The sequence below is a fragment of the Neomonachus schauinslandi genome, chromosome 12 (genome assembly GCF_002201575.2).
Source record: "Neomonachus schauinslandi chromosome 12, ASM220157v2, whole genome shotgun sequence".
Taxonomy (NCBI): Eukaryota; Metazoa; Chordata; class Mammalia; order Carnivora; family Phocidae; genus Neomonachus; species Neomonachus schauinslandi.
The window spans coordinates 99,931,727-99,958,110 of NC_058414.1; the positions used below are offsets into that span (position 1 = coordinate 99,931,727).

A 26,384-nucleotide genomic window follows, 5' to 3' on the forward strand; every position below is an offset into this window, starting at 1 on the left:
GGGCGTGGTGGTGGCGCAGGTGAGGAGGCGGCGGCCGAGCGTCCGGTCTCTGACCCGGGCCTCACCGGCGCTGTCTGGCGCCCCTGTCCCCGGCACGACCCCGACGCATCCCCCGCCCGGGGCGGGGCGCGGCCACAGCGGCGGGCAGCGGGCGGTGGGCGGCGAACGCGGAGGCTGGCCGGGGCTTGGGGACGCGCCGACGGTTCGCGCGGCCCTAGGTCTGCGCTGGGCTCGGCCCGGGTGGTGGGGTGTTTATATGGAGTTGTTCTGGGGGGTGGAGACAGAAGAAGATATGTATACCCTAAAGTAAATCTCGTTAGCCAGACAAAAAGCTTGAATCTTAACACTGCTATCCCATATATGTCATTTGGGATTCATATTTGCAGTCAAAGCTAGGTTTTCTTTGCTATTTAATGAGAAAATATGGTTGATTCTGCATTTCTCTGATCAACTGGTTCTGCATTTCTCATCTCCTTCCCTTACTCTTACCTTTTAATACAAGAATCTTTTATTACTCCGCTTAAAAGGAAATACAATGTATTTTGACTGTATGTTATATGTATATTTGAAAAGCTTTGGGTAAAGGTCCCCATAGATCGATTCAGTACGGAAGTGGAAGTGAAAATTTTAAAGTAGTTTACAACGTTTCACTTTCAGTTTGGAGCAGTAATATTAATGAATTTCTGGGCTTCCTCCCTCCCGCCCCGTTTTATTGAGTAATAATTGACATACATCACTGCTTTTTGGCTGTAATGTGAAACATTGTATGGCATGCATAATGAAACTTTCAGTTCTCTAGTTAAAATTGAAAACTGGTTGATTAAACTTCTTTCTTTTGATTTCAAGTATGTATCCTCTTTTTATTCTGGTGTCTCTAATTGAAATTTTTGTAAATTTCCAAACAGCAGATTAATCTTTTTTAAACATTAAGTCTCGTGCCTGTAGACCTCCATCTGTTCTGTTGATTTGCTCAATGGGTAGAGTGTGGGACACACAGTGTGTTTGTGAAACCCTTTGGGCCTTTAGTCAGACCTTCCAAAGAGTCCTCCATAAGCAGCCCATGAAATGATCATCCCTCCCCATTGATATTTTATCCAGAATTCATGAAGATTTATGAGTAGGGAACTATGTATAGTGGTTGTGTGAGTTATTTGTGTTTGAAAAGCTAAGTACTCATGCTTTTCTGTGTGAGCAGCAGTTTGTTAGTGCTTGAAGATCTAGGGTTCTCTCGTGGTTCACCTGGATGCACAGCAACCTCCTTATTGACATGTTTGTTCCCTACTCCCTGTCCTAATGACCCTCTTTCTTATCCCCCAGACTGATATAAAATAGATTTGAATTTTCTTTTAAAATATTCATTTATGGAATACATTGAAGTTAACAAACTTGATTTAAAAATTAGGTGAACTGGGTTTTGAGGGTGTGGAATACTACAGGCCCTATATAGAAAAAAGGAAAGTTATTTATCAAGGTTATGTTAACCCTTATATATATTTTTTACTCTATAGAACGTGTCTTCATCATTCAGAAGCTAATTACCCTTTTACTTTTCTTACTCCTTCTCTGATTCTTACTCCTTCTCTAGCAACCTTCCCCACCCCTTCAAATTGCTATGCTAAGTGGGAGATGAGTTAGACAACTCCTTTGCTGCCAGGGGCTTCTTTGGGAGAGACTAGTTACGTAACACAGGACAGACAAGCAGCAAAAGATTGCGGGACAAAATGCAAAGTCCAGTGTTGTAGGCAGAAATCCCAGGCTGGCTACGGCGCTGCCAAACTTTGTGACTTTGGCCAAGTCATTTTTACAAACCTGGGGCCTGGGTGTTTTCGGCTGTAAAATGATGATCCAACTAGTGTTAAATTTGAATAGTACATAGATCTGCTGTTTGCTTATTGCAAAATATATAAAATTTTTCTAGCAAAACTTTTTAATTTTAAAAATTCAGGTATAGAGAATGTTGATAGTTCACGGTTCCAGCTAGCTTTTATGTTTACCCTACCAAGGTGGTTGATCTTTGTGTTAAACTCACCAAAATACAAATACAAGAGAATTTATGTATCTGTGTTGAATTGTTTATGAAAGTTAACAGCTTTAGGGACTCATCTTTCTCTCATTTGATCTTTTCTCTTAGATCAGAGAACAGTAGTTTAAGAAATAGAAAAGTATAATAAACCTTGCTACGTATTAGCAACTTTGAAGTACATATTTTATGTAACGTATAATTTGTAACTATAGAGCGTATTTTAGCATGTGTATAGAATGTGTATATTTTAGAGAAGTTTAGAGCTAGTTAAAACCTAATCTAAAAGTAATTTAGAGGGGTGCCTGGATGGCTCAGTTGGTTAAGCATCTGCCTTCAACTCAGGTCATGATCCCAGGGTCCTGGGATCAAGCCCCACGTTGGACACCCTGTTCAGCAGAGAGTCTGCTTCTCCCTCTCCCTCTGCCTGCCACTCCCCCTGTGTGTGCGCGCTCTCTCTCTGTCAAATAAATGAAATCTTTTAACAAAAAAATAAAATGAAAAGTAATTTAGATTAAACAGGAGAGGGAGGTGTGGAGGGGAGCTCTTCTTACCACATTGAACACATCAATGTGTTTGGTAAGTTATGAAATGCTTTGAAAGTAGTGTGGGGTATTGCTCATGTACTGTTTTGCTTTCAAGAATGGCGCAAAAGAAATATCTTCAAGCAAAATTGACCCAGTTCTTAAGAGAAGACAGAATTCAACTTTGGAAACCTCCATATACAGATGAAAATAAAGAAGGTGGTTTGGCATTGAAGGTATTTTCTTTTAAGACATAAATAAATAGCAGTGTTGTAAGTCTCCTTGGTAAATAAGATTCTGAAGTCCCCGGAAATTTCCAGGTTTAACCGTGTAAATTTTTGGCATAATCAAAAGTATTAGTGATAAGCAGGTACCCACTTTTTACTAGGAATTGACAAACTTATTTCTGTTTAATAAGATTTTATTCATATGAGAATGTTCTCTAATTTCCCAGGCACATACTATTTTTAATACCTTCACAGTGTTTACATAGAATTAGTAACTTGGGAACTGATTTTACCCTGCTGGGGCACAGTCCTGATGCCACTAAGAGTGTGTATCACATGTTCATGGGGAGCAGCTGGTTGGTTTTCTGTTCTCCTTGCTAGTGTGGTTTGCTATAAAACAATTGTTTCCTTCCCCCGGCTTTTTTTATACTATGGCTCTCTTTCATTTGTCCAAAATACATTTTTCTAATACTTACATGTCAATTTTTTATGGTGACATCAGAAATGGCATTACTTTACGTGAGTGAGATTTCTAGAAATTGAAGTTTGCCTGCTTTTTCAAACAAAAACAGTAATCATTTTTGACAGAACTCTTATTTTGGAATATAGCATGTACTTCTTTGCTTTCTCCGTCCAAGTATCCTGAGATAAACGATGGAGTGTTTATCAGGAACTAAAGATTGTCACAAGGGCATCATATTGTCTAGTGTGGTGACACAGTGATGTGCTTGGGAGGGAAGAGTTTTCCTTCCTGTCTTTCCCGTTCCTGACAGGTCTCACTTTTTATTTTTTGCAACCCATCTTGTGACCTTTTTTCTGAATTTGCTTGTTATAATCCCTTGGCTCCAAAGCTAGGTATGGCATAATAAGAAAGCTGTTTGGTCTTTGTCCCCAGTGCCTGACACGGAGCTCCTAAAACCCTTGGAATAGCCCCAGTGGTAAGGGTGATAGGAGCATCTTTTGTGCCAATGAGGCAACTCTTGGTAATACCTTCAGGATGGGGCTGGTGGCCAAAAAGACCAAACCTCAATTAGAAGATGAGACTTCCAGGGCGCCTGGGTGGCTCAGTCGGTTAAGCATCTGCCTTCGGCTCAGGTCACGATCTCAGAGTCCCGGGATGGAGCCCTGCATCGGGCTCCCTGCTCAGCGGGGAGTCTGCCTCTCCCTCTCCCTTGCCCCTTCCCCCATTCATGCTCTCTCTCTCTCAAATAAGTAAATAGAATCTTTTTAAAAAGGAGAAAAAAGATTAGATTCTCAGCCTACTTTCCAACCTTGGGGAGAAGAGAGGGCTGGAGATTGAGTTAATCACCAGAGGCCAATGATGTAATCCATCATGCCTACGTAATGGAACGCCCATAAAAGCCCTTAAATGATGGGTTTCAGGGAGCTTCCAGATTGGCAAACATACCCATGTGCTGAGAGGGCGGCAAACCCCTACTCCTCAGGGACAGAAGCTCCTGCCCTCATGACCCTTCCAGACCCCACGTATGTACCTCTTCACCTAGACACTCGTCTGTGTCCTTCGTACCAAACTATGATTGTAACTATAGCATTCTTCTGAGTTCTGCCGAGTCGTTCTAGCAAATTATTTTACAACCAGTACCAGTGATTCAGAATTTTCTGTTAAGAAAGTTATTTAAGTCAAACTTGACTTGTTCTCACAAGTTAGAAAAATGAGATTGTTTTCTTTGTTTTTTTCTCTTTCTGTCCCCTCCAGGAGAGTTGATGACTTCACTGTTCCTTAATTTGTAATGTATTACAGTGACATAAGTCATGGTCCACCTTTCTTTTGCCATTAGAACAGTCCAGTTATTTTCGCATCTTCTGTTGGGTCTGTTTTCCTATTCTTTATTTGTTTTTATTTTTCCCTGCATCCTTTCTAGCCTCTGTACCTCTCTAGATGCCAAGCCCATCTGGATTTCCCTCTGATGGGCTGACCACCACTCCGCAGTTTTTTGCCTTAGAGTCCTTTATTAATGCACTGTTCTGTACTGTGCCCCTTTTTTGAGTTCGCACTACATTGATCTTTTTTCTGATTTTGCTTCACAGGACCTTGCTAAGAAGTACTCTGACAGGCTAGAATGTTGTGAAAATGAAGTAGAAAAGATAATAGAAGAAATACGTTGCAAAGCAATCGAGCGTGGCACAGGAAATGAAAACTATAGAACAACAGGAATTGCTACGATTGAGGTCTTTTTACCTCCACGGCTAAGAAAAGTGAGTAATTCTCCCAAACAAGTACATGTAGCAATGCTTTGTTAACTTAGTGATAAATTATGATTTTTTTTTTAAAGATTTTATTTATTTATTTATTTGAGAGAGAGAGAGAAACAGCACGAGAGGGGAGAGGGTCAGAGGGAGAAGCAGGCTCCCCGCCGAGCTGGGAGCCCGATGTGGGATCCCAGAGTCCTGGGATCATGACCTGAGCCGAAAGCAGTCGCTTAGCCAACTGAGCCACCCAGGCGCCCAATTATGATTTTTTTTTAAAGCTACAATCCAAAGTTAAGGTTCTTTTAAGTTACTTCAAATGCTGAGTGTTTATCAACTTCAAAGTTAATTTTATGGATTCTTAAACTGGAACATATACAGGGTAGGTTTGTCCCTCTTAGGCCTTCCAAACTTCACAAAGCCATGTATCACATGCTTACCTTTTCTAGAGTTTGAATGAACATTTAGAAATAATGGGGAATTAAAAGAGTACTTCCGGCTTTCCCAAACCGTGCACGGTAGGACACATCAGGAAAGATGTCTCCTTTTTTCCTGTGCTGATGGAGGCTAAAGGGTGCTCAGCTGAGTGCTCAAGCGGGGCCACCTTCTGTCAGGGCCATGTCCTCAGTAGTTCAAGTCCAGAAATGGTATTGGGGCAGGGAACCCAAAGGTCGCTGGCCTCTGAGGACTGATAGGTGTTAATCATTTTCAAAAGATATGAAAATATATATATGTGTGTCAGAGCTACCTCAGGACTCAGCAGTTTTACTCTAAGAGAAATGAAAACCATGTCCGTGCAGAAACTTGCTCATGAATGTTTATAGCAGCTCTGTTGACAAAAGAGCTCTGTTTGGCCAAAAGGTGGAAATTCCCCAAATGTCCGTCAGTGGGTGAACAGATAAACGAATGCACTGTAGCCACACAGTGGAATATCATTCAGCCATGAAGAGGAATGAAGTGCTGACACATCTTCAACATGGCGGAACCTCAGAAACATTATGAAAGAAGCCAGACACAAAGGCCACGTGTTGTATAGTTCCATTTGTATGAAATATCTAGAATGAGTAAATCCACTGAGACTAGATTAGTGGTTGCCTGGGGCTTGGGGGTTAAAGGGAGAGAATAGGGGGCACAAAATATGGTATTTTTTGGAGAGGATGATGAAAGTGTTCTGAAATTTGATCATGGTAATGGTTGTATAACTTTATAAATGTACTGGAAACGACTGACTCATATTTTAAACAGGTGAGCTTTATGAAATGTAAATTGTATCTCATTAAAGCTTTAAAAAATTTCTAGGAAAGGGCGCCTGGGTGGCTCAGTCGGTTAAGCGACTGCCTTCGGCTCAGGTCATGATCCTGGAGTCCCGGGATCGAGTCCCGCATCGGGCTCCCTGCTCGGCAGGGAGTCTGCTTCTCCCTCTGACCCTCCTCCCTCTCATGCTCTCTGTCTCTCATTCTCTCTCTCTCTCAAATAAATAAAATCTTAAAAAAAAAAAAAATTCTAGGAAAAATAAAGAGCTTTATGAGAAAAAGAAAATTACATATGAATCTACCGCAGGATGCCCGTTCATGAGTTCAAAGGGTAATATACCTGATAGGCCTCCTCTTTGCTAGTACCCAGCACCTGGGAAACCAGACCACCAGTCAGAAGGCTGGTTGGCAAGTGTGGAATCTGAGCAGATTCGCATGGTCTCCTAGGCTTTCCTAGTGATTCCAGTTTTTCCTCCTACGCCCCAGCCAGTGGGGAATGAAGAGGTTCCAAGATGGCGTTTTGCCACTCCCTGCTCAGTGGGCATGGTGCAAGGGAACGTGTCTTGTTCCCTGAGGGTGGCTGTGGTGCTGAGGTGGCAGGCGGGGCCCTTGTGTCGTATAGGCTAGCTCCCTTGAATGAAGACACATCACAAATCCCTCTGAACATCTTGCTTCCCCCCGGAGGCTGGAACCCGGCCTGGGGTGCACACTTCTGCCCCCTTGAGGGCTGCTAGGTCACAGGGTCAGCATGTGCCAGGTCATGTGCAGTAGCTTCTCTGCCAGGCATGCGTCACTTCAGTCCTTAACATTTTCTGATACCAGCCTTCCTGATTTTATAGACAGAGTAACAGCACCAGAAAGTGTCACGCTGAAGTACATTCTCTTCCTTTTTTTTAAATTTTTAAATTTAAATTCGGTTTAGTTAACATAGGGTATATTATTAGTTTCAGGGGTAAAGGTCAGTGATTCATCAGTTGCATATAACACCCTGTGCTCATCACATCACGTGCCCTCCTTAATGCCCATCACCCCATCATCTCATCCCCCCACCCACCTGCCTTCCAGCAACCCTCAGTTCGTTCCCTAGAGTTAAGAGTCTCTTATGGTTTGCCTCCCTCTCTGTTTTTATCTTATTGTATTTTTTTCTTCCTTTTTCCTATGACCTTCTGTTTTGTTTCTTAAATTCCACATGTGAGCAAAATCATATGGTTATTTGTCTTTTTCTGACTGACTTGTTTTGCCTAGCATGATACCCTCTAGTTCCTTCTGTACAGTTTCTTTGCCTTTTTTTAAATAGGATAGGAAAAACCTGTTGGAGACCCGACTGCACATCACTGGCAGAGAACTGAGGTCGAAGTAAGTATCTGCCCGGTGCCCCAGCTGCTCTCGGCCCTCCTACAGTGGCTCATGGGATCCTTTGCGACAATCCTGTTAGAGAGATAGGGCAGGTACTATTCTCCTCACTTAGTGGAAAGGAATATTGAGGCTTTGTGGTTACAGAACGTGATCAGGCTCACACTGGCAGTTCAGGGCAGAGTGAGAACTCAAGACTGGCACCATTTGCCTTCATTTCCTGGTATAACGAGACCAGTGGGAGCTCTGTGCCTGCCACTTAACAGGTACTTGATAACATGCTTGAATCAATCAATGAGTGATATACGTAGCCTGATATTCATCAGATCATTAGCTTTGAATTTTATTTCTTAGTGCATTCGTAACTTGCTGTGACATCCAGCAAAGTGTTTTAGCCAATTTCAGGCTGTTGGCCCATCTGTAAAAAGAAAAAATACCTGTCACGTACTAGTGACATTCTCACTTTTGAGAGCTGGTTGTTGGTTATGTCATCCACTTCTATATTTTTAAATGGTAAGTGTTTTGAGTACTTCCAGGGCTAGCCAGCCCTTGTTTCTGAAGCTGATTTTTCTCATTTTCTTTGGTCTACATCAGGGCTGTTAGGGATGGATTCAGGAGCAACATTCATTCAACACACATGAGTGGAAGATTGTTTGGAACAACCCTCTATTATGGGCTCCTTCAAGGAGACCGCAGAAAGTATAGAGAATGGATTTTCTCCTGACATGCAGCCAGGGCCCTCCTCTTCAGATGGATATTCCGCACGAGTGGTCTCCACTTCATAAGGAAACAAGTAGTAAAGCAGATAGTTTAAAAAAGAACATTGTCTCGTACAGTTTCAAATAACCATCTAGTAGGCTGGCTTTGTCGTAAGTGATGTTTGGGAGACAGTAAATTGAAATACTGGGCATTTCTGAGTGAAACGTTTAAAATAGCTGTCATGATTAAACTCTATTTAATGGATAATAATAAATTGATTACCTGCAGCCTCTACCGGTTTATTTTACAGAATTGCTGAAACCTTTGGATTTCAAGAAAATTATATCAAAATTGTCATAAACAAGAAACAGCTTCAACTAGGTATGTCGTGGCAAAGTGCAGATTTTCTGTCGAGTTGATGTAATGAATGCATCTTTTTTCTCACTGTTTTTCTATTTACAAATTTCTAGTGGTTTTACTGCATATATAATCTAAAACATTACTGTAGAGCTTATTAAAATAAAAACGTAAAGTAGAAAACAACCCTTCTAATCAGTATTTACTGTCTGTTCTGTGCTGGTGGGAAGAAAAGACGCTCATTACATGTCTGAGGAAATGTTATAGAACAGAAGTGTAGGTGTGTTCAGAGTGAAACGGGGGTTCCAGTAAGTTCTCTCCAAGGCAGAAGCGCTAAAGCTGAGTGAGGGCAGTGGGGCATGTTCCGATTGAGAGAACCTCATATCGGAGCCCCCTGATGTCAGTTTGAGCAATTGAAAAAGATCCAGTACAGCCGAGTATAGAAAGTGAGGGGAGGGTAGTGCTTTTTAAGGATGGAGGGCCAGGCAGAGGCCACAATGAAAAGGTTATGGCAGTTGTTCTCAACCAGGGGCGATTTTGCCACCCAGGGGACATTTGGCAATGTGTGGAGACATTTTTGGTTATTATGACTTGGTTGTGGGGTGGGGATGGAGGCTTGTGCTCCTGTCACTCAGTGAGTCAGGACCAGGGATGCTGCTGAACCATCACACAGGGCACAGAACAGCTCCCACAACAAAGATTCCCTTGACCCACAATGTCAGTAGTGCTGCTGTGTAGAAAACCTGGGCCCTGTGAACTCGTGCAGTGCTAGAATATTTGTCCTAAGAGAGGCTAGAAGCCACAGGTGCTGGGGGGTGACATGATACATTTGGGTTTTAAACATCCCTTTGGGTGCAGTAGGGGAATGGACTTGAAGGATGCATGAACGGACTTGGGAGACCAGTTAGCTGTTGCAGCCACTCAGGCAGGCACTACAATTGGTTTCCAGTAGGTTCTTAGGGCTTAGAGAGTCAGGTTCACATCCTAGCTTGGTGGAACACAGCCTGCACATGGCCCTAGCCTGCCTTCTCCGTGAGCCATTCCCCATCGTCTCTTTCAGGTGTCATAGATAGCTTTTCATTGTCCTCTCATCTCTGTGACACTTCTGTTTGTGATATTCTTCATTGGGCAGAAATCCTGGATTTTGTTGTTACCAGATCTGTCAATTTCCATCTTATTATTTGTGTTAAATAATCTTTCTCCTGGGGCGCCTGGGTGGCTCAGTTGTTAAGCGTCTGCCTTCAGCTCAGGTCATGATCCCAGGGTCCTGGGATCGAGGCCCATGTCCGGCTCCCTGCTCAGCAGGAATCCTGCTTCTTCCTCTCCCACTCCCCCTGCTTGTGTTCCCTCTCTCGCTGTCTCTCTCTCTCTGTCAAAAAATAAATAAATCTTAAAAAAAAAAAAATCTTTCCCCAAGGCCAGGGACACACAGATAGTCTTAAGGTCTTCAGTCTGTCCAGAGGCCCCCTTTGTATATATAAAAGCTAAGGATCCAGCTTTATTCTTCTGATATCACCTACTAAACTTGCCCTTTCCACACTGATACTTGGTGCCCCCTTTATTAGAACTCTATTTCTGCACTTCTCATTCTTTCCATTTACCTGTAGGTTTATTCCTGGACCAGAACCCCAGAAGTTTTTTTTTTATTGGGGTATAATGGACATACAACATTATATTAGTTTCGGGTGTACAATGTAATGATTCAGTGTTTGTATATATTGTGGAGTGAGCACAATAATGTCAACTCACATAGTTAAATGTTTTTTTTTCTTGTGATGAGAACTTTTAAGATCTACTCTCTTAGCAATGTTGAAATATACAATACAGCAATACAGTATTATTAACTCTAGTCACATGCTGTATGTTATGTTCCAGGGTGGACTTATTTTGTAACTGGCAGTTTCTACCTTTTGACCACCTTCACCTATAGAGTTTTTTTATGACTGTGGTTTTGTTGTAGTTTTAAAATCTAGTAAGATGAGTCCTGTTCTTGGCTCTTCTTTATCAAGGTGACTTGGCCATTGGTGTATCTTTATTTTTCTACATAAATGTTAGAATGTCAAGTTTCTCAAAAAAAAAAATCTAACGGAGTTTTCCAGAAAAATATTCAAATTTATATATTTATAGTTCATAATATTTCATTATTTTAAAATCTATATGCATCTATGTTTATTCTTCATTTGGGTGGCTGTTTATTTGCATCTTTGAGTTAATTTTTGATAGGTTTGTGTATTTGATTAATTTTTCATAGAACCAGCTGTTGATTTGGTGAATATGCTTTCATTCTGTTTCATTGATGTCTGACACTATCTTTATTAACATTTTATGTGTAAGGTCCTGGGTGTAAGGGCCTTTTTAACTCAGGACCACAGAGTTAAAAAGAACCCAAGAGGTTTGCCTCGAACCGCCACAGTGAATTACCTCTCGCAGGGCCCCGCTGCACTGTGGCTTCTCATCTCTTGCTGTGAACTGGGTTTATTATTTCTCCGATTAGAGGGTATGAATATTCACTGGCCGATTTTACTTTCTGCTTAACAGTGACAGAATTATACAGCCAGACGTCATGTGTTCTCACCGAGCATGTGGCGTGGTGGCTCGAGAATACTGACTTGGGTTTAAGAGTTCCATTTAACAGAATGGCCTGTGACCAGTGCATTTATGGCTCTTTCCATGATAAGCATTTCGGATTTTTACAGGGAAAACCCTTGAAGAACAAGGAGTGACGCACAATGTGAAAGCTATGGTGCTTGAACTAAAACAGTCTGAAGAGGATGTGAGGAAACACTTCCAGGTTGAAGAAGAAGAGCAAAATGAGGCCGAACTAAAAGAAAAAAGAATTCAGAGGACCAAGAGAGGCCTGGAGATACTGGCGGAGAGAGGTACACAGAGCTCTGGGCTCTTTATTTCCCTCTGGCTGTAAAGGGACGCTGGCCGGGGGGGTGCACACAGTGGGCACAGTTCTTACGGACTCGTCTTCCCCACAGTCTAATACTCGTAATGTCCCATCACTGCTTTCTAGTGTTGAATTAATGGAGTTCCTTTCGGTTTTGTTGCAGCTGAGATGGTGGTGGATCCAGAAACCACACCGTATTTAGACATAGCTAACCAGACAGGCAGATCGATCAGAATTCCTCCTTCAGAAAGAAAGGTAGGTACTATAGAAATTTATGGCTGGCGCGTTGATTTGCTGTCAGAACAGAAGTGGTTTTCTAGCTATTTTATCTTGCACTGTCATAAAGGATTAGAAACAGTTTTCCGTGGGAGCTTCTAAACAGGATGGAAGCCTGTGATGGCACTTGCATCCAGCAGACTCAGCCTGTGATTGTCGGTGCAGTAGAACAGAACGGCTCGATGGCATGTCCTGCAGCAGTGACCGAACATTCCCAAGTGACGTGATGCACTGCCCTCCACACAGGTGGCTCCCCGTGGCAGTGCTGGTTTGGGTGTGGGTTTTTGTTTTTTTTTGTTTTTACCAGAGGGCCATGCCCTCTAAGGAATGGATCAGAATAGGGAGCTGGGGGTGGGGAGTGGGGCATGCAATTTGGGAAAAGTCTGACAGGTGATTCTGCCATCTCTCCCCTGCCTTCCCCTTTCCCCATTTGCTAATTTGGAATAGGCAGGAGGTAGTTTTTTCTTTGAACACATCCCAGGGGGTCTTCACAGCAGCATTCTACAGCTGGGACCCTGAGATTCGTATCTGAGCTGGAGTCCAGTAGCTTCCGATAACGAAGAGCTGTAATGACTATGGGTCAAGTCAATTTTAATTTTTCTGTCTTTAAAGGACAAGTATGAGTAGGCTTCACTATATGACTTACATTGTTTAAAATGAAGGATTAAAGTTAAGTTTTAATAAGAGAACTTGGTAGCTATGTTGCTACCAAGTGGATTGATGCTTGTTTGTTTTTAAAATGTTGGTAATCATTTGCCCACAACATATTAAATGATGATATCCAGGGGCGCCCGGCTGGCTCAGTTGGTGGAGCATGCAACTCTTGATCTCGGGGTTGTAAGTTTGAGCCTCATTTTGGGTGTAGAGATTAATCTAAAAAATCTTAAAAAAAAAAAAAAAAGATATCCAGACTTTTTGGAAAACCATTACAAGACTGAATTATATAAAAATTCAAATTTAAATATTAATGAACTTAAAAACATTTTCGGATTGCCCTTTTTTTAAAAGTAAGCTCTGTGCCCAGCATGGGGCTTGAACTCACAGCCCCAAGATCAAGAATAGCATTCTCTACTGACTGAGCCAGCCAGGCACCCATGGATTGCCTTTAAAAAATTGTTTTAGGAATACTAGAGTTGACAGATACTTCAGAAAAAAACTTGATTAAAACTAGAAATTGAGAGGCGCCTGGGTGCCTCAGTCAGTTAAACGTCTGCCTTAGGTTCAGGTCATGATCCCAGGATCCTAGGATCAAGCCCCGTGTCCATGTCCAGCTCAGTGGGGAGTCTGCTTCTCCCTCTCCCTCTGACTCTCCCCCCTGCACTCTCTCTCAAATATTTATTAAAAACAAAACAAACAAACAAAAACTAGAAAGTGAAATGAATGGGGTTTTTTTTGTTTGTTGTTTTTAAGATAGAGAGAGCATGAGCAGGGGGCAGGGCAGAGAGGGGGGTAAAGAGAATCCCAAGCAGGCTCTAGCGTGGAGCCCGATGCGGGGCTCGATTTCACAATCCTGAGATCATGACCTGAGCTGAAACCAAGAGTCAGATGCTTAACCAACTGGAGCCACCCAGGCACCCCATGAATGCTTTTTTTCAAAGAGATACAAGCGTTACTAGCTACTTTCTTATTTATTCAGTCTTACTGATACTAGAAATAGATCTAAATCAGCAGATACTAAAATAAACTGACCGAAACAAACGGACAAGTGCTAGTTATGACCCTGTCGGCCACATTAAAGTGAGTGCTTGATCTCAGCATTGAAATGAAATGAAATTTTGATTATATTTTTCTTAATTTTGGCTTTTGGATTGAGTTGTGATCTTGGGTTTTTTTTAAATCTTTATTTGATTTCTTTAGACTTGATATGCTTTTAATATAATTTGTTTTATTATAGTTTAAAGTGATGTTTTTTTTAAATCCATATTTTTTTCTAGGCCCTTATGTTAGCTATGGGATATCATGAGAAGGGCAGAGCTTTCCTGAAAAGAAAAGAATATGGAATAGCCTTGCCATGTCTGTTGGATGCTGACAAATATTTCTGGTAGGCACTTTTGTACTTGGTGAATACCAGTTTTAAGGAAGATAGTCCAGATTATACACAGCACCGTCTTTCCCCCTGTACACTTCAAACTTGAGGTTTTCACCCAAGACAGTGGTTAATGTGAAGAGAGTAGTTGTGACGTAGACCAGTTTGTGAATTATTTCATCCCTTCAGATTTCTAATCTCCCTTCACATTAACCTGTAAAGAATTTTATAAACACGGACAGCCCGCACGTAGGAGGTCTGTCTGTTTTTTGTGCCGTGTCGTCGGTCTGCACTATGGTCATGCGTCTCCATCATTTTCCCCGGGTGGTTTTGGTGTGGATGTTGATGACCATTCCCCACATCCATTGTTTCATTAGGGGCTGCAAAATAGTGATCCCTTATTTTTCCTTCTGCATTTATTGCTGGGATTCCTCCGAAAAGAAGTGTTTTTCCTCATCGGCTATTTGGTTACAGTGAGGTACAGTTTGTACAGAAAGAATAAAATACTTGGTTCTTTCTTCTTATTTTCAGAATAAATGAGGTGCTTCCCTAGAATTCTCCAAAGAGGATATCACCAGTGAGGTTCTCTTTCCTTTTTTTTTTAAAGTATCGATGTGAACTCGGATTTTAACACATTTGATGTGTTTCAAGCCTCGGTGCTTAAGTTGACCATCTGTGGCCAACCGGTGGGTCCTGTCCTGCACCCTTTTGACCTGATCCCAGTGGTGTCTGGTGTCCAAAGGTGTTCCAGACTCCTCCTGCGTGTTTCCTGCCCCAGACCAGGGATCAGCGGTTTCCCAGGGGCTCCTGATTCCTCTTGATGGGAAATGGTGCTGAGAGACGACAGTCCTGGCAGAGGAAACATTTGAAAAGTAGCCTTGATATTTAAAAATGGATGTTTGGCGAGGAGGGGGCAAATCTGAAAGTAAGCGGAACAAGGCTTGGTTGGTTCCTCTTGGGTTTTCTTACTCTGCTTCTTTGTCTCCGCGACTGCGCTGTCTTCATTCTCGTTGGCCATACGTGGTGCAGCCTCAGAGGTCCTTCAGACGCAGATGCATTTTTCATTTCCTTCCGTAATTGTTTGTAATTTTTATGGAAAATTTCAAACATATATAAAAATAAAGATTAGTGTAGTGAATTCCTATATATATATATATTTTTTTAAGCTTTTATTTATCTGACAGAGAGAGCGAGCACACAAGCAGGAGTGCGTCAGGCAGAGGGAGAGGGAGGAGCAGAGAGCCCGATGCTGGGCTCAATCCTAGGACCCTGAGATCATGACCTGAGCAGACACTTAACTGAGCCACCCAGGTGCCCTCCTGTGCACTTCTAATCCAGCTTCAGCAGTTACTGAGACACTGATTTTGATTTGTCTCTGTGAACCTTTCTCAGTCTTTTTATCCCAGACAAATCCTTGAAATAATTTTCAGGTCTCCAGGAACCCCTGAATAAAAATAATTGTATCTTCAGTTCACAGTACATTAACATGTTCAGTAAGTAGTAGATATAATAACCCAATAATAGTCAGTGTCTCCGTAGAGAATGACATTTTTTTTCCTGAAGCTCTCCTTATTCAGGCTGACTTACTAGCATAATTTTAGTGTGAGTTTTTCCTCTTAGTAAAGGAGATCAGCTCTAGCGCAGGTCAGGGATGTGGGTGGAAGAGACTTCAGTTCTGTTTCCTTTCCCACCTCCAAGTAGGCTGAAAGTTCTGACAGAACTTTGTTCTACGTCTTGGGGAATGGTATGTAGTATGACCAAATGTAGTTTTCTTTCCCTGTTTACAACAGAAAGTGGGAATTCTGCTTTGGCCAAGATGGACTAACAGGGACTAGATGTACCCTCTCACCTGCAACAACTGAAAATGTGGGCAAAGTGTATGAACACTTCAGTTCTCTGGCAGGTTAGGACAGTGATTCCTAAGGTGGGGAAACACACTAGGGGAGCCCTGTCATTGTTTCTGCTCCCTGCCTAGAGAGTCTCTAGACTGCAGTGCAGGCACGAGAAAGCCAGCGGGGGCCTCCTGGTCTCCCTGGAGTTGGAGAAACGGAGCTAGGAATCCAGGCGGGCCAAAGTGCAAGAGGGGAGAGCAGCCTGAGGGAGGAGGTCCGAGAGCTTCAGAAGGTCTCCTTGGAGTATTCTGTTGAGTAACGATCCACACATGCTGTGAGGAAACCACCCCAGGCAGGGGAGAACACCACCGGAGAGGAGCAGAGAACAATCTTCAGAGTTCAGAAGGCCAAGAATAATTTGTGCTCCCACCAGCCACAGCAAACTTTTTGATCACGAGGCATCACAGAGAGAATTCAGAAGGGTGTTACCTCAGCAGGAGGGCAAGATTATCTCTAAAGGCTGCTGTGGTCCAACCTGACAAAGCTTAAAAGCAAGCCTTAAAAGGATCACCCTGTTTTTAAGTTACTTAACTGCATCCCAGACAAAGCTCAGTAATATCACAATACAGAAATATCCAGTCACCAACTAAATATTAACAGTCACGCAAAGAAGCAAGAAATTCAACCCATAATAAAGAGAAAAATCTAGTCAATGCAAACAGACCCAGGAGTGACACGGAAGATAGAATTCATCAGCTAGGACATTGAAACAGTTACTATAACCGAATTCTGTACGTTCTGGAAGGTAGAGGAAGGATGGAGCATGTTAAGTAGACACGGAACGTCCACCAAAGAGCCCTACTGGAATTGCAGAGATGAGTAACACAGTGTCTGAGGCGAAGGGCACTGGGTGGGATTCAGTGCAGATTGGACACCGCAGAAGAAAAGATGGGTATGTCCGAAGATGGGGCAGTAGAAATGGTCCAACAGGAAACTGAAAAGACAAAAATAAAAAAAATAGACACAACATCCAGAGATTGTAAAGCAGTTTCAGATGACCTGATATGTGGATAATTGTAGTCCCTGAAGAAGGAGGCAGCTGGGCCCCCCCACAAAAATCTTAAGGAATAATAGCCAAAATTTTTCCCAGTTTGATGAAAATTGTAAACCCGCAGATGAAAGAACCATAATGAGTCCCAAGTACAAGAAATAGGAAAAACACCACACTGAGGCGCACTGTAATCCAATTCCTTCAAGCCAGTGATTGAAAGTGACTTCTTAGTCAACCTTCCCCGAGAAAAAAAGTGGAGATACGTAAGCTTAGCTTGCCTTTCTTGAAATTGGTATCTTTATTTTACGTAAAAATTTAAAACTCGTAAGGCAAATAGAATACATTTCTGTTAATTAACTGACTTCAGCCCAAGTGGGATTTAATTTTTCTAAAGCTAGGCTCTGTAGGCTTAATTTAAATAAATGTTGCTCATTTATTTTATTATTTTTATTTTAATTAATGTTTTTAACAAGAAAACTTATTGACCCTTGAGTGTGAGAACTACTAAAACCATAAGCCAAGGCAGTATTAATAAAAATATGCTCTAAGATACAATTTTATACAAGGCCTTAACATTTTGTTTTTTTCTGAGTGACACGATCAGGTTCAAATACAGGCCTAATAGTTTCAAAATTATTAACTATAAATGTTGATTTTGTGATCCCTTTTATAGGCCTCTACCTGAATAGAAAGTGTTTTTGAAACTAAAAGAATGACATGTCCTTCGCTAGTCTGAGACTTGTGCTTGCTTTTATGCTGCACAGTAGTCCCTTCTGGACTGAACTTGCACACATGATTCTGTTTTTACCTGAAGTGAGGCAGTTTCTGTCCTTGCTCTTCATGCATATTAAACACAAATGAGCCCACGCGCACAGGTAGGGCATCGAAAACTGTGACAGAATGTCCCCTGCTTTCTCAGCGACGGCAGGATCATCTGTCACAGAAACAGGAGTCTAGAATGTAAGATCAGACCACAGTCCACAGAGTTTTTCCTCCTCAAAGGCAAGTTCTCAGGCTGAGCAGGCAGTTCAGAGACACTGCCCCCTGCCCAGGCACGGACCTGTGTGTGTGCATGTGTATGAAATGTAGTGGGCACCTTACACAACCTTCACCAGGGGTAGAAACAGTGAGAGAAAGATATAGCAAGTGACTGAAAAGCCTGCTCTGGTGTATTTCTCCCGCATCCCAGTAGACTGTCCCACTCAGGAGACTCCTGCTTCGCAGTGTAAATGACACCATCACAGTCCTTTGGTTTTTCTTTGTTTCTTCCAAGCGGATTTTGATAGGCAAGGTGGGAAGCTTGAGGGCATGTAGGTTTTGCAGTTTTATACAAGAGTGGTCTTATCTTTAATAGAATACCCAGGAAAACAAACAGGCAAGACCTTTCAAATTTGTTCCGAATGTTTTCCTTTTTTGTTGACAAAGTTCTGACTTGAGGTCTAGGTGTGCATTATGAATTTCTAAAAATCACATTTTAAAAGCAGAATAAATAAGCTTGATGTCCATCTTTGCCAACATTCCATTGTCTTGTCTTCCCCCCTTCTTTGGAGCTGGGGATAGCTACAGAGTAGCATTTAGCCTGCGCCTGGGTCCCCAGCTCAGCTAAGCATTTAGACCTGGCATTTTCTGGATTGTTTTTCCTCCCAGCTTGACTGTGATTGGACATGAATGCCTTGTTTTCATCAGTTGAGGCATTCACAGTAAGTAGTGAAGGGCGGGGGGGGGTGGTCTTTAAAGCATTGGTTCTCAACTTTGGCTGTACTTTAGAATCACCCAGGGAGATTTTCAAAATACAATATCCAGGCCCTATCTCCAGAGGTTTCTGTTATAATTTGGTGTAGATGGGGTCTCAGCACCAGTGTGACCCAAAAAGAAAAAAAATTCCTCACTTAAAGGTGATTCTGATTTGCAGTCAGGGCTGGAAACCTTTGCTTTAAGCCGTGGTCTCCTCATGTTTGCTGACCTCATGTTTTCTGACACAGTGATGCCAATTTCCACTTCCTGCTGAACCTCGTTCCCAGTGTAGCAAGGGTGTGTTTATGCCCCCCCCCCCCGGGGGGAGTGGTATTAAACTTATTCCTGAGCCCTAACTGCTTTTTTCCCATTGGGAGGATTCTGATTATAAATAGAGCTCCCTTCGTAAACATTGGGGTCTGTGCTGTGGACTAGTCAGTCTTTGGGAATACAGCAGAACCTGGGAAGGACTTCTGGTAATCCACAGAAAGGTTTTTGATGCTCCTTTTCTGTGGTGTCGTTTCCTCTGGCTCCGCAGTGCGTGCTGCAGGGAGCTGCTGGACACGGTAGATAACTACGCGGTGCTCCAGCTGGATATTGTGTGGTGCTACTTCCGCTTGGAACAGCTGGACTGCCTCGACGATGCAGAAAAAAAATTAAACTTGGCTCAGAAATGCTTTAACAATTGTTACGGAGAAAACCATCAGAGACTGGTCCACATAAAAGTATGTTACTGTAATTTGTTTTATGTATTATTGAGCCCATTTCTACCACTTGAGTTTATTCCTGTTAAAAAATTTAGACTGCTGCCACAAGGTGATTTGATAGTAGTGTGCACGGTGCTCTTTCTAAGCTCTCCTCGAAGGGGATTGTGAAATGTGTTACAAGTTGGGCTGTTAACTTTGGTCTATGCAGTGCTTAGCTGGAGGAACACAGTTTTCCAGCCCTAGAACCCCGTCGATGATCACCCCAACCAAGAGAGCTGGTCTTATGGAAGATTTAAATGCAGAAAAAATAGGCCTTTTGAATGGTAACAGTTACACGAGTGAGTCACAGCTCAAGAGCTGTGTCATCAGAATTCTGCTTGGAAATTTCAGGGCAGCATAAAACATCCCTGGTTTGGGTTTTTGTATACTTCCTTTCTGACCAGAAGGACCACTGTCCTGGGTGCCTGGACACAGGTGTTCTGGCACCATTTCTTCCTTGTGGGACAGGGGGTGTCCTTGTCCTCTAGGATCTCTACTTTTGCCCTCAGCAGTAAGGGAAGATCTAAACATTGTAGGGATGCCCCCGTAGAGATGAAGGGAATTACAAGTGTGAATGTTACAGATCTGTAATTAGAAATAAGACAGTTTTATCCTTTTTCCCCCCACCAATAATTTTAGGGGAACTGTGGGAAAGAGAAGGTATTGTTTTTAAGACTTTACTTGCTTCAAGGTATCCGAAATTATCACAGTGGAAATGGCGAAGAGGCTCGTGACTATCTCAACAAGGTAAGAAAATGAATACTCCAAAGTTGTAGCCATTTTTTTCATGCCCAAACATTCAGTGTTTCATCAAGTCAGTAGTTTGTGACTAGTGAGGAACATGCATCTGTCCCCCGTGCCCTCTGCCTCACACACGCCAGAACCATACTTGTATTTGTTAGGGTGCAGGTGAGGTGCTGTAATGAGGAAACCTCAAAAAGACAGGGACTTGACTTGGCTGCCAGTTTCCATGTCTCATCTAGCAGCGTAGAGGTGAGCTGCTCGGCTACCTGTGTGTGGCAGCCAGTCCTCTTCCAGCCAGCAGAGGGGGCAAGAGAGAGTCCCAGGCTGCCTCTGGAAGGACCAGAAGTTGGGGCTGTCACTCCTGCTACAGGCCACTGGCCTACACTTAACCACCTCGCTACACCCAGTTGCAGGAGATGGTGAGGAATGCCATGTGCACAGCTCAAATTCAGGGGATTTGATTACAAAAACGGAACAGGTAGTGGATACCAGCCCCTCCCATAATACTCAGCCTGTTTCCTTCTGTTACGTTATGATACATCACGTGGGCAGAGTGGTGTCTGTATTCTTTTTGAGCTAGCTGATAATAAGCAGAGTTCAGAGTTTTTCTCTAAAAATCTGACACACCGTAATTCACATTGGGTACAAAGCTTATTTTTTTCGGGTTTTAGCTTTGTGGTAAGCTTTAATGTTAAAGTTGCATGATTCTTGTATTTTTTTTCTTGTCTGTAGGCACTTCAACTCTTTAAAGAGCTATATATTGATCCATCCAAAGTTCACAATCTGTTGCAGTTGGGGTTTACTGCCCAGGAGGCCCGGCTTGGCCTGAGGGCATGTGACGGGAACGTGGACCACGCGGCGGCCCACATTACCAACCGCAGAGAGGTACCTTAACGTGCTCTCGGCGACACTGGGTCTCGGCCTTTGCGTAGATGTGAAACTTGAGGCAATAGTCAGCCTGTTTCCAAAATGCTATAGCTCTTGGGTATGAAAGAAGAGAAAATAGTGTTCTGTGGTAGTTATAATCACAAGGAGCTCCTTATACTTCAGATTGGAAAGAAACAGGAGAAATTTGTCTTTTTAATTGCATTAATTTTCAGGCAGTGCAGTTTCCTTCGTTTTCTTTCCTGCCGTGGTGGTCATAGCTCATAAGTACATTATCCAAGTAGCCTGTCTGTGCATGTCTCTCTCTCTCCACCGTGGTAGATTTCTGGAAACCATTTTAAAGGGGGCTTTGTTTTCCCATGGAGCCACTGTGACAGTTTGGGACGGCATTCTCAGCTAGAAACATGAGTCAAGTCACAGGAACAATTAACATTATGAAAGCAGAGGTACAAAACTGCAGTCATTTGAAACAATTACAAATAAGTAGATTAAAAAAAACTTTATAGATTTTGGAGTTGGAGGGCCTGTTACCGTATCTAATGTTGCTACGTTTACAGTACAAGAGCTGAGGTCGAGAGAGAGTTAATGATGAGGTACTGAGAAGTGGAGCCGCTGTGTTCTCCGAGAAGTCGGTACCGATTTTCTCGCAAGCCCTTTCTAGCCGTAAACTCCAGTCATGGAAGTCTCCCCCGCCGCCTCCACTGCATGGCGCAGTGCGCTACCCCATCCTCCGCCCCGTCGGCTTTATTTGTCCAGTTTCTAGTGTAGAGGGAAACATCAGAAAAAGTACTTTCCTCCCGTGTCTCTACATGATTAAAAGGAGGGCGGCCTAGACATCCATACTTAGAAGAACAGTACTTCGAGGCTCCGACTTTGTGTCAGATCCGAGTGGGATGAAACCTGAGCCCAGTGTCTGCTGGCCAGCAGCACCGTTCTGTGTGTGTGAATGTTCCGCACATTTCTTTCGGACTATAAATGGAAGAGCTGAAATCGGAAGCAGAGGGTGGGGCAGGAGAAAAGCAGCGTATGCGGCGGGTAGGTGCGAATCCAAGTCGAAATGCGAGTGGTACGGAATCGCTTCGCTGGCCTATGTGGTTGTGTAGTGGGCAGGACAAGGGCAGTGTGGGGACGTTGGGGGCCAGGGCGTTGGGACCCTGAAATCAAGAGTTGGACACTTAACTGACTGAACCACTCAGGCACCCCCAAAATCCGTTTTTTTTTAATGACATTTGTTTTTAGAACAAATTCTTAACTCTCCTGATTGGGGTTGGGATGGGAGAGAAGAGGCTAGAACCCTCTGTAGAAGGCACTTCTGAGACTCAGGGTCAAGAACTGTGGGATTAGATGATCTTTGTCTCCTGACATTGAGCATTCTGGAGGTTTTAAACAGTCTCATAGGGCCTAGGAGGCACCTGGAGTGGGGTGGGTAGATCTGCAGCTTTGGTATCACCCAGGACACTGCCCCCCGTCACCCATCCAGACTCCACATTTTAACAAGATCCCCAGGAATTAACCAGGGGCCAAGAAGGCCTCCCAGCCATGCAGGAAGCTCCTCTACCCCCTCCCTGGAAGAGGGTCTGTCCACTTCTCTGGCCTGGCAGCGATGAGCTCCTGGTTCTGAGTAGCCTGTTCTGGTGCTGGGTGGTGGTCACCAAGAGGCGCGCTCCTCCCGCCGTGGACCTCTAAGGGGTCTCCAGCTCCCACTGGCCTGCCCTAGGAGCAGCGCCGGGCCCCCTACCCTTGCAGCCCTCATACTGTTGATTGGCCAGAGAGAGGTTCATCCCCTTCTTTTTTTTTTTTTTTTTTAAGATTTTATTTATTTATTTGAGAGAGAGAGACTGAGAGAGAGAGCACATGAGAGGGGGGAGGGTCAGAGGGAGAAGCAGACTCCCCGCTGAGCAGGGAGCCCGATGCGGGACTCGATCCAGGGACTCCAGGATCATGACCTGAGCCGAAGGCAGTCGCTTAACCAACTGAGCCACCCAGGCGCCCCATCCCCCTTCTTTTGTTTTTCACTTTGCCTGGCAACCCCAAGAATCCTACAGACCAGAGATTGAGCAGGCTTCTTACAGAATCTCAATCCCCAGCTCTGTGACTGTTTTTTTCCTAAAGGAATTGGCCCAAATAAGGAAAGAGGAAAAAGAGAAGAAAAGACGCCGGCTGGAGAACATCAACTCTTTGAAAGGAATGGGCTACTCTGCTCACGCGGCCAAGCAGGCCCTGCATCAGGCCAGTGGGAACCTGGATGAAGCCCTGAAGGTAGCGCCCCCCCACCCCCGGCCTGCCCTGAGCACCCCTGTTTGTGGGCCAAGGGGCCCCTCCTTCACTTACACTCCTCTCCAGTGTCCTTCCGTGGTGCGTGGAGCCCCACTGCCAGGGCCTTTCTCCTCAGTCCCAGTTTAGGTCTAAGGGTCAGTCTCTCGTTCTCGAACCCAGTGATGGAGCCAGAATGGCGGAGCCCACGGGGCAGAACTCTGTAAGGTTTCCGTTTGCAACACCAAGAGTTTAGCAGTGATGTGGAGGAAGAGAATAGTAATGAAAGTTTTAGTATAGTTTTCTTTTAATTAAAATGTTTTGTTTGAGTATCGTTTTATTTATTGATTCAGTCAGTACATGTTGCCTCTCTGTCAGTACATAGAGCCCACAGAGTACTGGGGAGACAGAACAGAGTGGAGGAAAGGCCACCACGTGGGAGCATGGCACATGGGGGGCAGGGGGGTAGCCGAGTTGTGGAGGCAGGCAAGCGGGGTGCCTCTCCGAGCAGCCACAGGGCAGCGTGGGGCTGGAGGCGCAAGGGAGCGGGCGCCCTGGGGAGCTGCCGGGGCTGTGCTTGCTGGGGCCAGGGGCCGGGTGGGCAGGGGTCCCCTTGTTTGCCCTGCCGAGGAGTTCATACTGGAGCCTGCCCTGCGTTTGCCTTTTATTCTCAAGACCTCTTGTCCATTTCTCAGAAGTTTCCACAAGTAAATGTTTATGTTTATATGTTTACACATATAGACACACACACACACATATATAAACATATAATTTATAAATGGATTTGAGTACCCAGTTTGGCTTCCTGTGTTGGAACAATATAAAGGCAGGAGGTTCTGCCCGCGTTGGGCGACTGATGAGGCCCCACCATAGGTTTGACTGCACGAGTCGCACCGTGACCCATGCCACCAGTCTAGAAGTAGGTAAAGGGAATTTCCCCGAGGGTTTGTGAGGCTAAGAGAGGGTATCCTGTGATACGAAATCAAGGGTCCACAAAGCTCTGCTTTCCTTGACATTTTCAATCTAGCTCATGACACTCCCAAAGAGAAATGACATGGGTCAGCCCTGCAGGGCCCGAGAAGCTTTTGTTTATTGCCCTGCAGGACCTGTCTCCCTGGAGGCTGAGCTCTGACACAAGGGCTGTTTTCTTGGTTTCTTTCCACCCGCTCACTCTCGCTCACTCTCGTCCCTTCCTGCTTCCTCAGGATCTTTTGTCCGGCTCATCTTGCTCCTCCTTCAGACCTCAACTCCGATGTTCCCTTTGCGGGAAGCCTTCTTTGACACCAGCATCCCCACCCCGCCCCTGGGCTCGGGCCCCTTTTCTCTGCTTCCTTCACACCCTTTGCCTGGTGCCCCCCAGCGCCCTACCCTGTCTGCTGGTGTGTCCTGTGGCTCTGTCCGCCGAGCACCGAGTAGGTGAGCAGGTGTGAGTGAGGAGTAAATTCCTGTGTGTTTTTAGATTCTTCTTAGTAATCCTCAGATGTGGTGGTTAAATGATTCGGATCCTGAAACCAACAACCATCAAGAAGGTCCTTCCCAGGAAAACATTGACCAGGTAAGTGAGGATGTGTTTGCGCCCCTCCCCCTGTACAGCTTGTTGGGGGGGGGGGGCCTGGGTGACAAGGCTGGTGGCAGGACAGGGCTGCAGGCTGACTCCGGCCCACCGTAGGAGGCCAGCCAAGCCCGCGGCCTGCGATCGGTGGAAGGCGAGCAGGAGGTCTTTCCTTCGAGAGTAGGAAATAGAGCAACTGCACGTTCTCTCTGTGGGCTTTTCTCCTCTCTCATGCCATGGTACTTTACCCACCAGCCGTGGCGCCTCTGTCCATGTCTCCCTCCCCCATCGGCGCACCGAGCCTGTTGTGACTGCCTTGCTAAAGGCCCTAGTCTCCAGGAGGAGCACGTCGTGTCGGCCCACAAGCCCGTTGCCTTTCTGAGAGGCCCGGGCACGGGCATGTTGGGCTCAGTCTTCCTCGATCCTTCCAGGCGGCGCCGGGCACACGCTGTGCGCTCAAGAGCAGTGTGACAGGAGGCCCGTGCTGTCCACGCCAGCGGTTAGACATGTATTGCCTGTAGGGCTGTCCTCGCTGGCCGGGGGTGGGCCGGAGTGCTGCACGTGGGTCGCCCCCCACCCACCCAACCATGTTCTCCCCTAGCTGGTGTACATGGGCCTCGATGGCTTGCTGGCCGGGGGTGGGCCGGAGTGCTGCACGTGGGTTGGCCCCCCCCGCCCCGCCCCACCGTGTTCTCCCCTAGCTGGTGTACATGGGCCTCGATGGCTCATGGACCGGAGTGCTGCACGTGGGTCGGCCCCCCACCCCCAACCGTGTTCTCCCCTAGCTGGTGTACATGGGCTTCGATGCGGTGGCAGCCAGCGCTGCCCTGAGAGTGTTCAGGGGAAATGTGCAGCTGGCCGCTCAGACCCTGGCCCACAACGGGGGGAGTCTTCCTCCTGACCTGCAGCTCGCGGCGGAAGACGCTTCCTCAACACCATCCACATCCCCTTCCGATTCCGCAGGTAGGTCTGGGCTCTCTGAAATCCGAATTGAGAGCGGCCTGCTAGCTGGAGCGGCCGCGGGGAGAAGGGCCTGCCCTCCCGGGTGCGGGCGCTGGTCTGCGTGGCACGGCCAGGGAGGGCCCTGGGGACATGGACGTGGGGCAGTTCCGTCCTTCTGTGGCGTTTTCTCCTCCTCCTGCCCTTCTCCCCTTGCTCAGCTGTGACCACGCTACTCCGTTGCAGGTACCTCTAGTGCCTCAACAGATGAAGATACGGAGACAGAAGCTGTCAATGAAATATTGGAAGATATTCCAGAACACGAAGAAGATTATCTTGACTCCACTCTGGAAGATGAAGAAATTATTATTGCAGAGTACTTATCCTATGTAGAAAACATAAAGTCAGCAACAAAGAAAAACTGAGTAATGAGCAGAAATAAGTACTGAGTTTCTGCTTATAAATTCTATCATTATGAAAAGTCGAATGCAGGTCTTTTTTTCCTTCTTTTTATCTGATTTTGCTGCAAGAGTGCTTCCTCCTTGGGTGTAGGGGGTGGGCGGGGAGCAGGGGCTCCTGTGAGGGTAAGAGGAGGCTGGGGGAGGGGCGGGGTGCCAGTCCCCAATGCTGACCTCGGGGAAGGAGCTGCCTCTGGCCTGGTCCTGTTCTTCCCGGCGGCCTTCACATGCTGCACCCTAACAGGTCTTCCCCGCTTGGTTTCTTTTCACCCGGAAATGGGAAGGGCAGTTCTGGAGAATAGGGTGGTCCCCGGGGGAAAGTCTCCAGGAAGAGCTGATGGGGAGGGGAAGCAT

The 26,384-nt window shown here is 45.0% G+C and overlaps 1 protein-coding gene across 5 annotated transcripts; it reads left to right on the forward strand.

Moving 5' to 3' along the window:
- On the forward strand, nt 1–26,112 carry NUB1 (negative regulator of ubiquitin like proteins 1). 5 transcript variants are annotated; one of them, XM_021693019.1, is made up of 15 exons: nt 1–19; nt 2,663–2,780; nt 4,821–4,988; nt 7,530–7,588; nt 8,595–8,665; nt 11,338–11,520; nt 11,698–11,789; nt 13,745–13,851; nt 18,992–19,178; nt 19,839–19,946; nt 20,676–20,828; nt 22,941–23,087; nt 24,541–24,636; nt 25,419–25,596; nt 25,819–26,112. In XM_021693019.1, the coding sequence occupies exons 2-15, from the start codon at nt 2,664–2,666 to the stop codon at nt 25,995–25,997; spliced, it is 1,845 nt and encodes a 614-aa protein (XP_021548694.1). In that variant the 5' UTR covers nt 1–19; nt 2,663; the 3' UTR covers nt 25,998–26,112. The 5 variants fall into 5 exon arrangements, with proteins under 5 accessions (XP_021548694.1, XP_044776129.1, XP_044776127.1 ...); XM_044920194.1 differs by lacking the exon at nt 1–19 and adding an exon at nt 209–218; XM_044920192.1 differs by lacking the exon at nt 1–19 and having other exon boundaries at nt 2,529–2,780.
- Nucleotides 26,113–26,384: the final 272 nt, after the last annotated feature.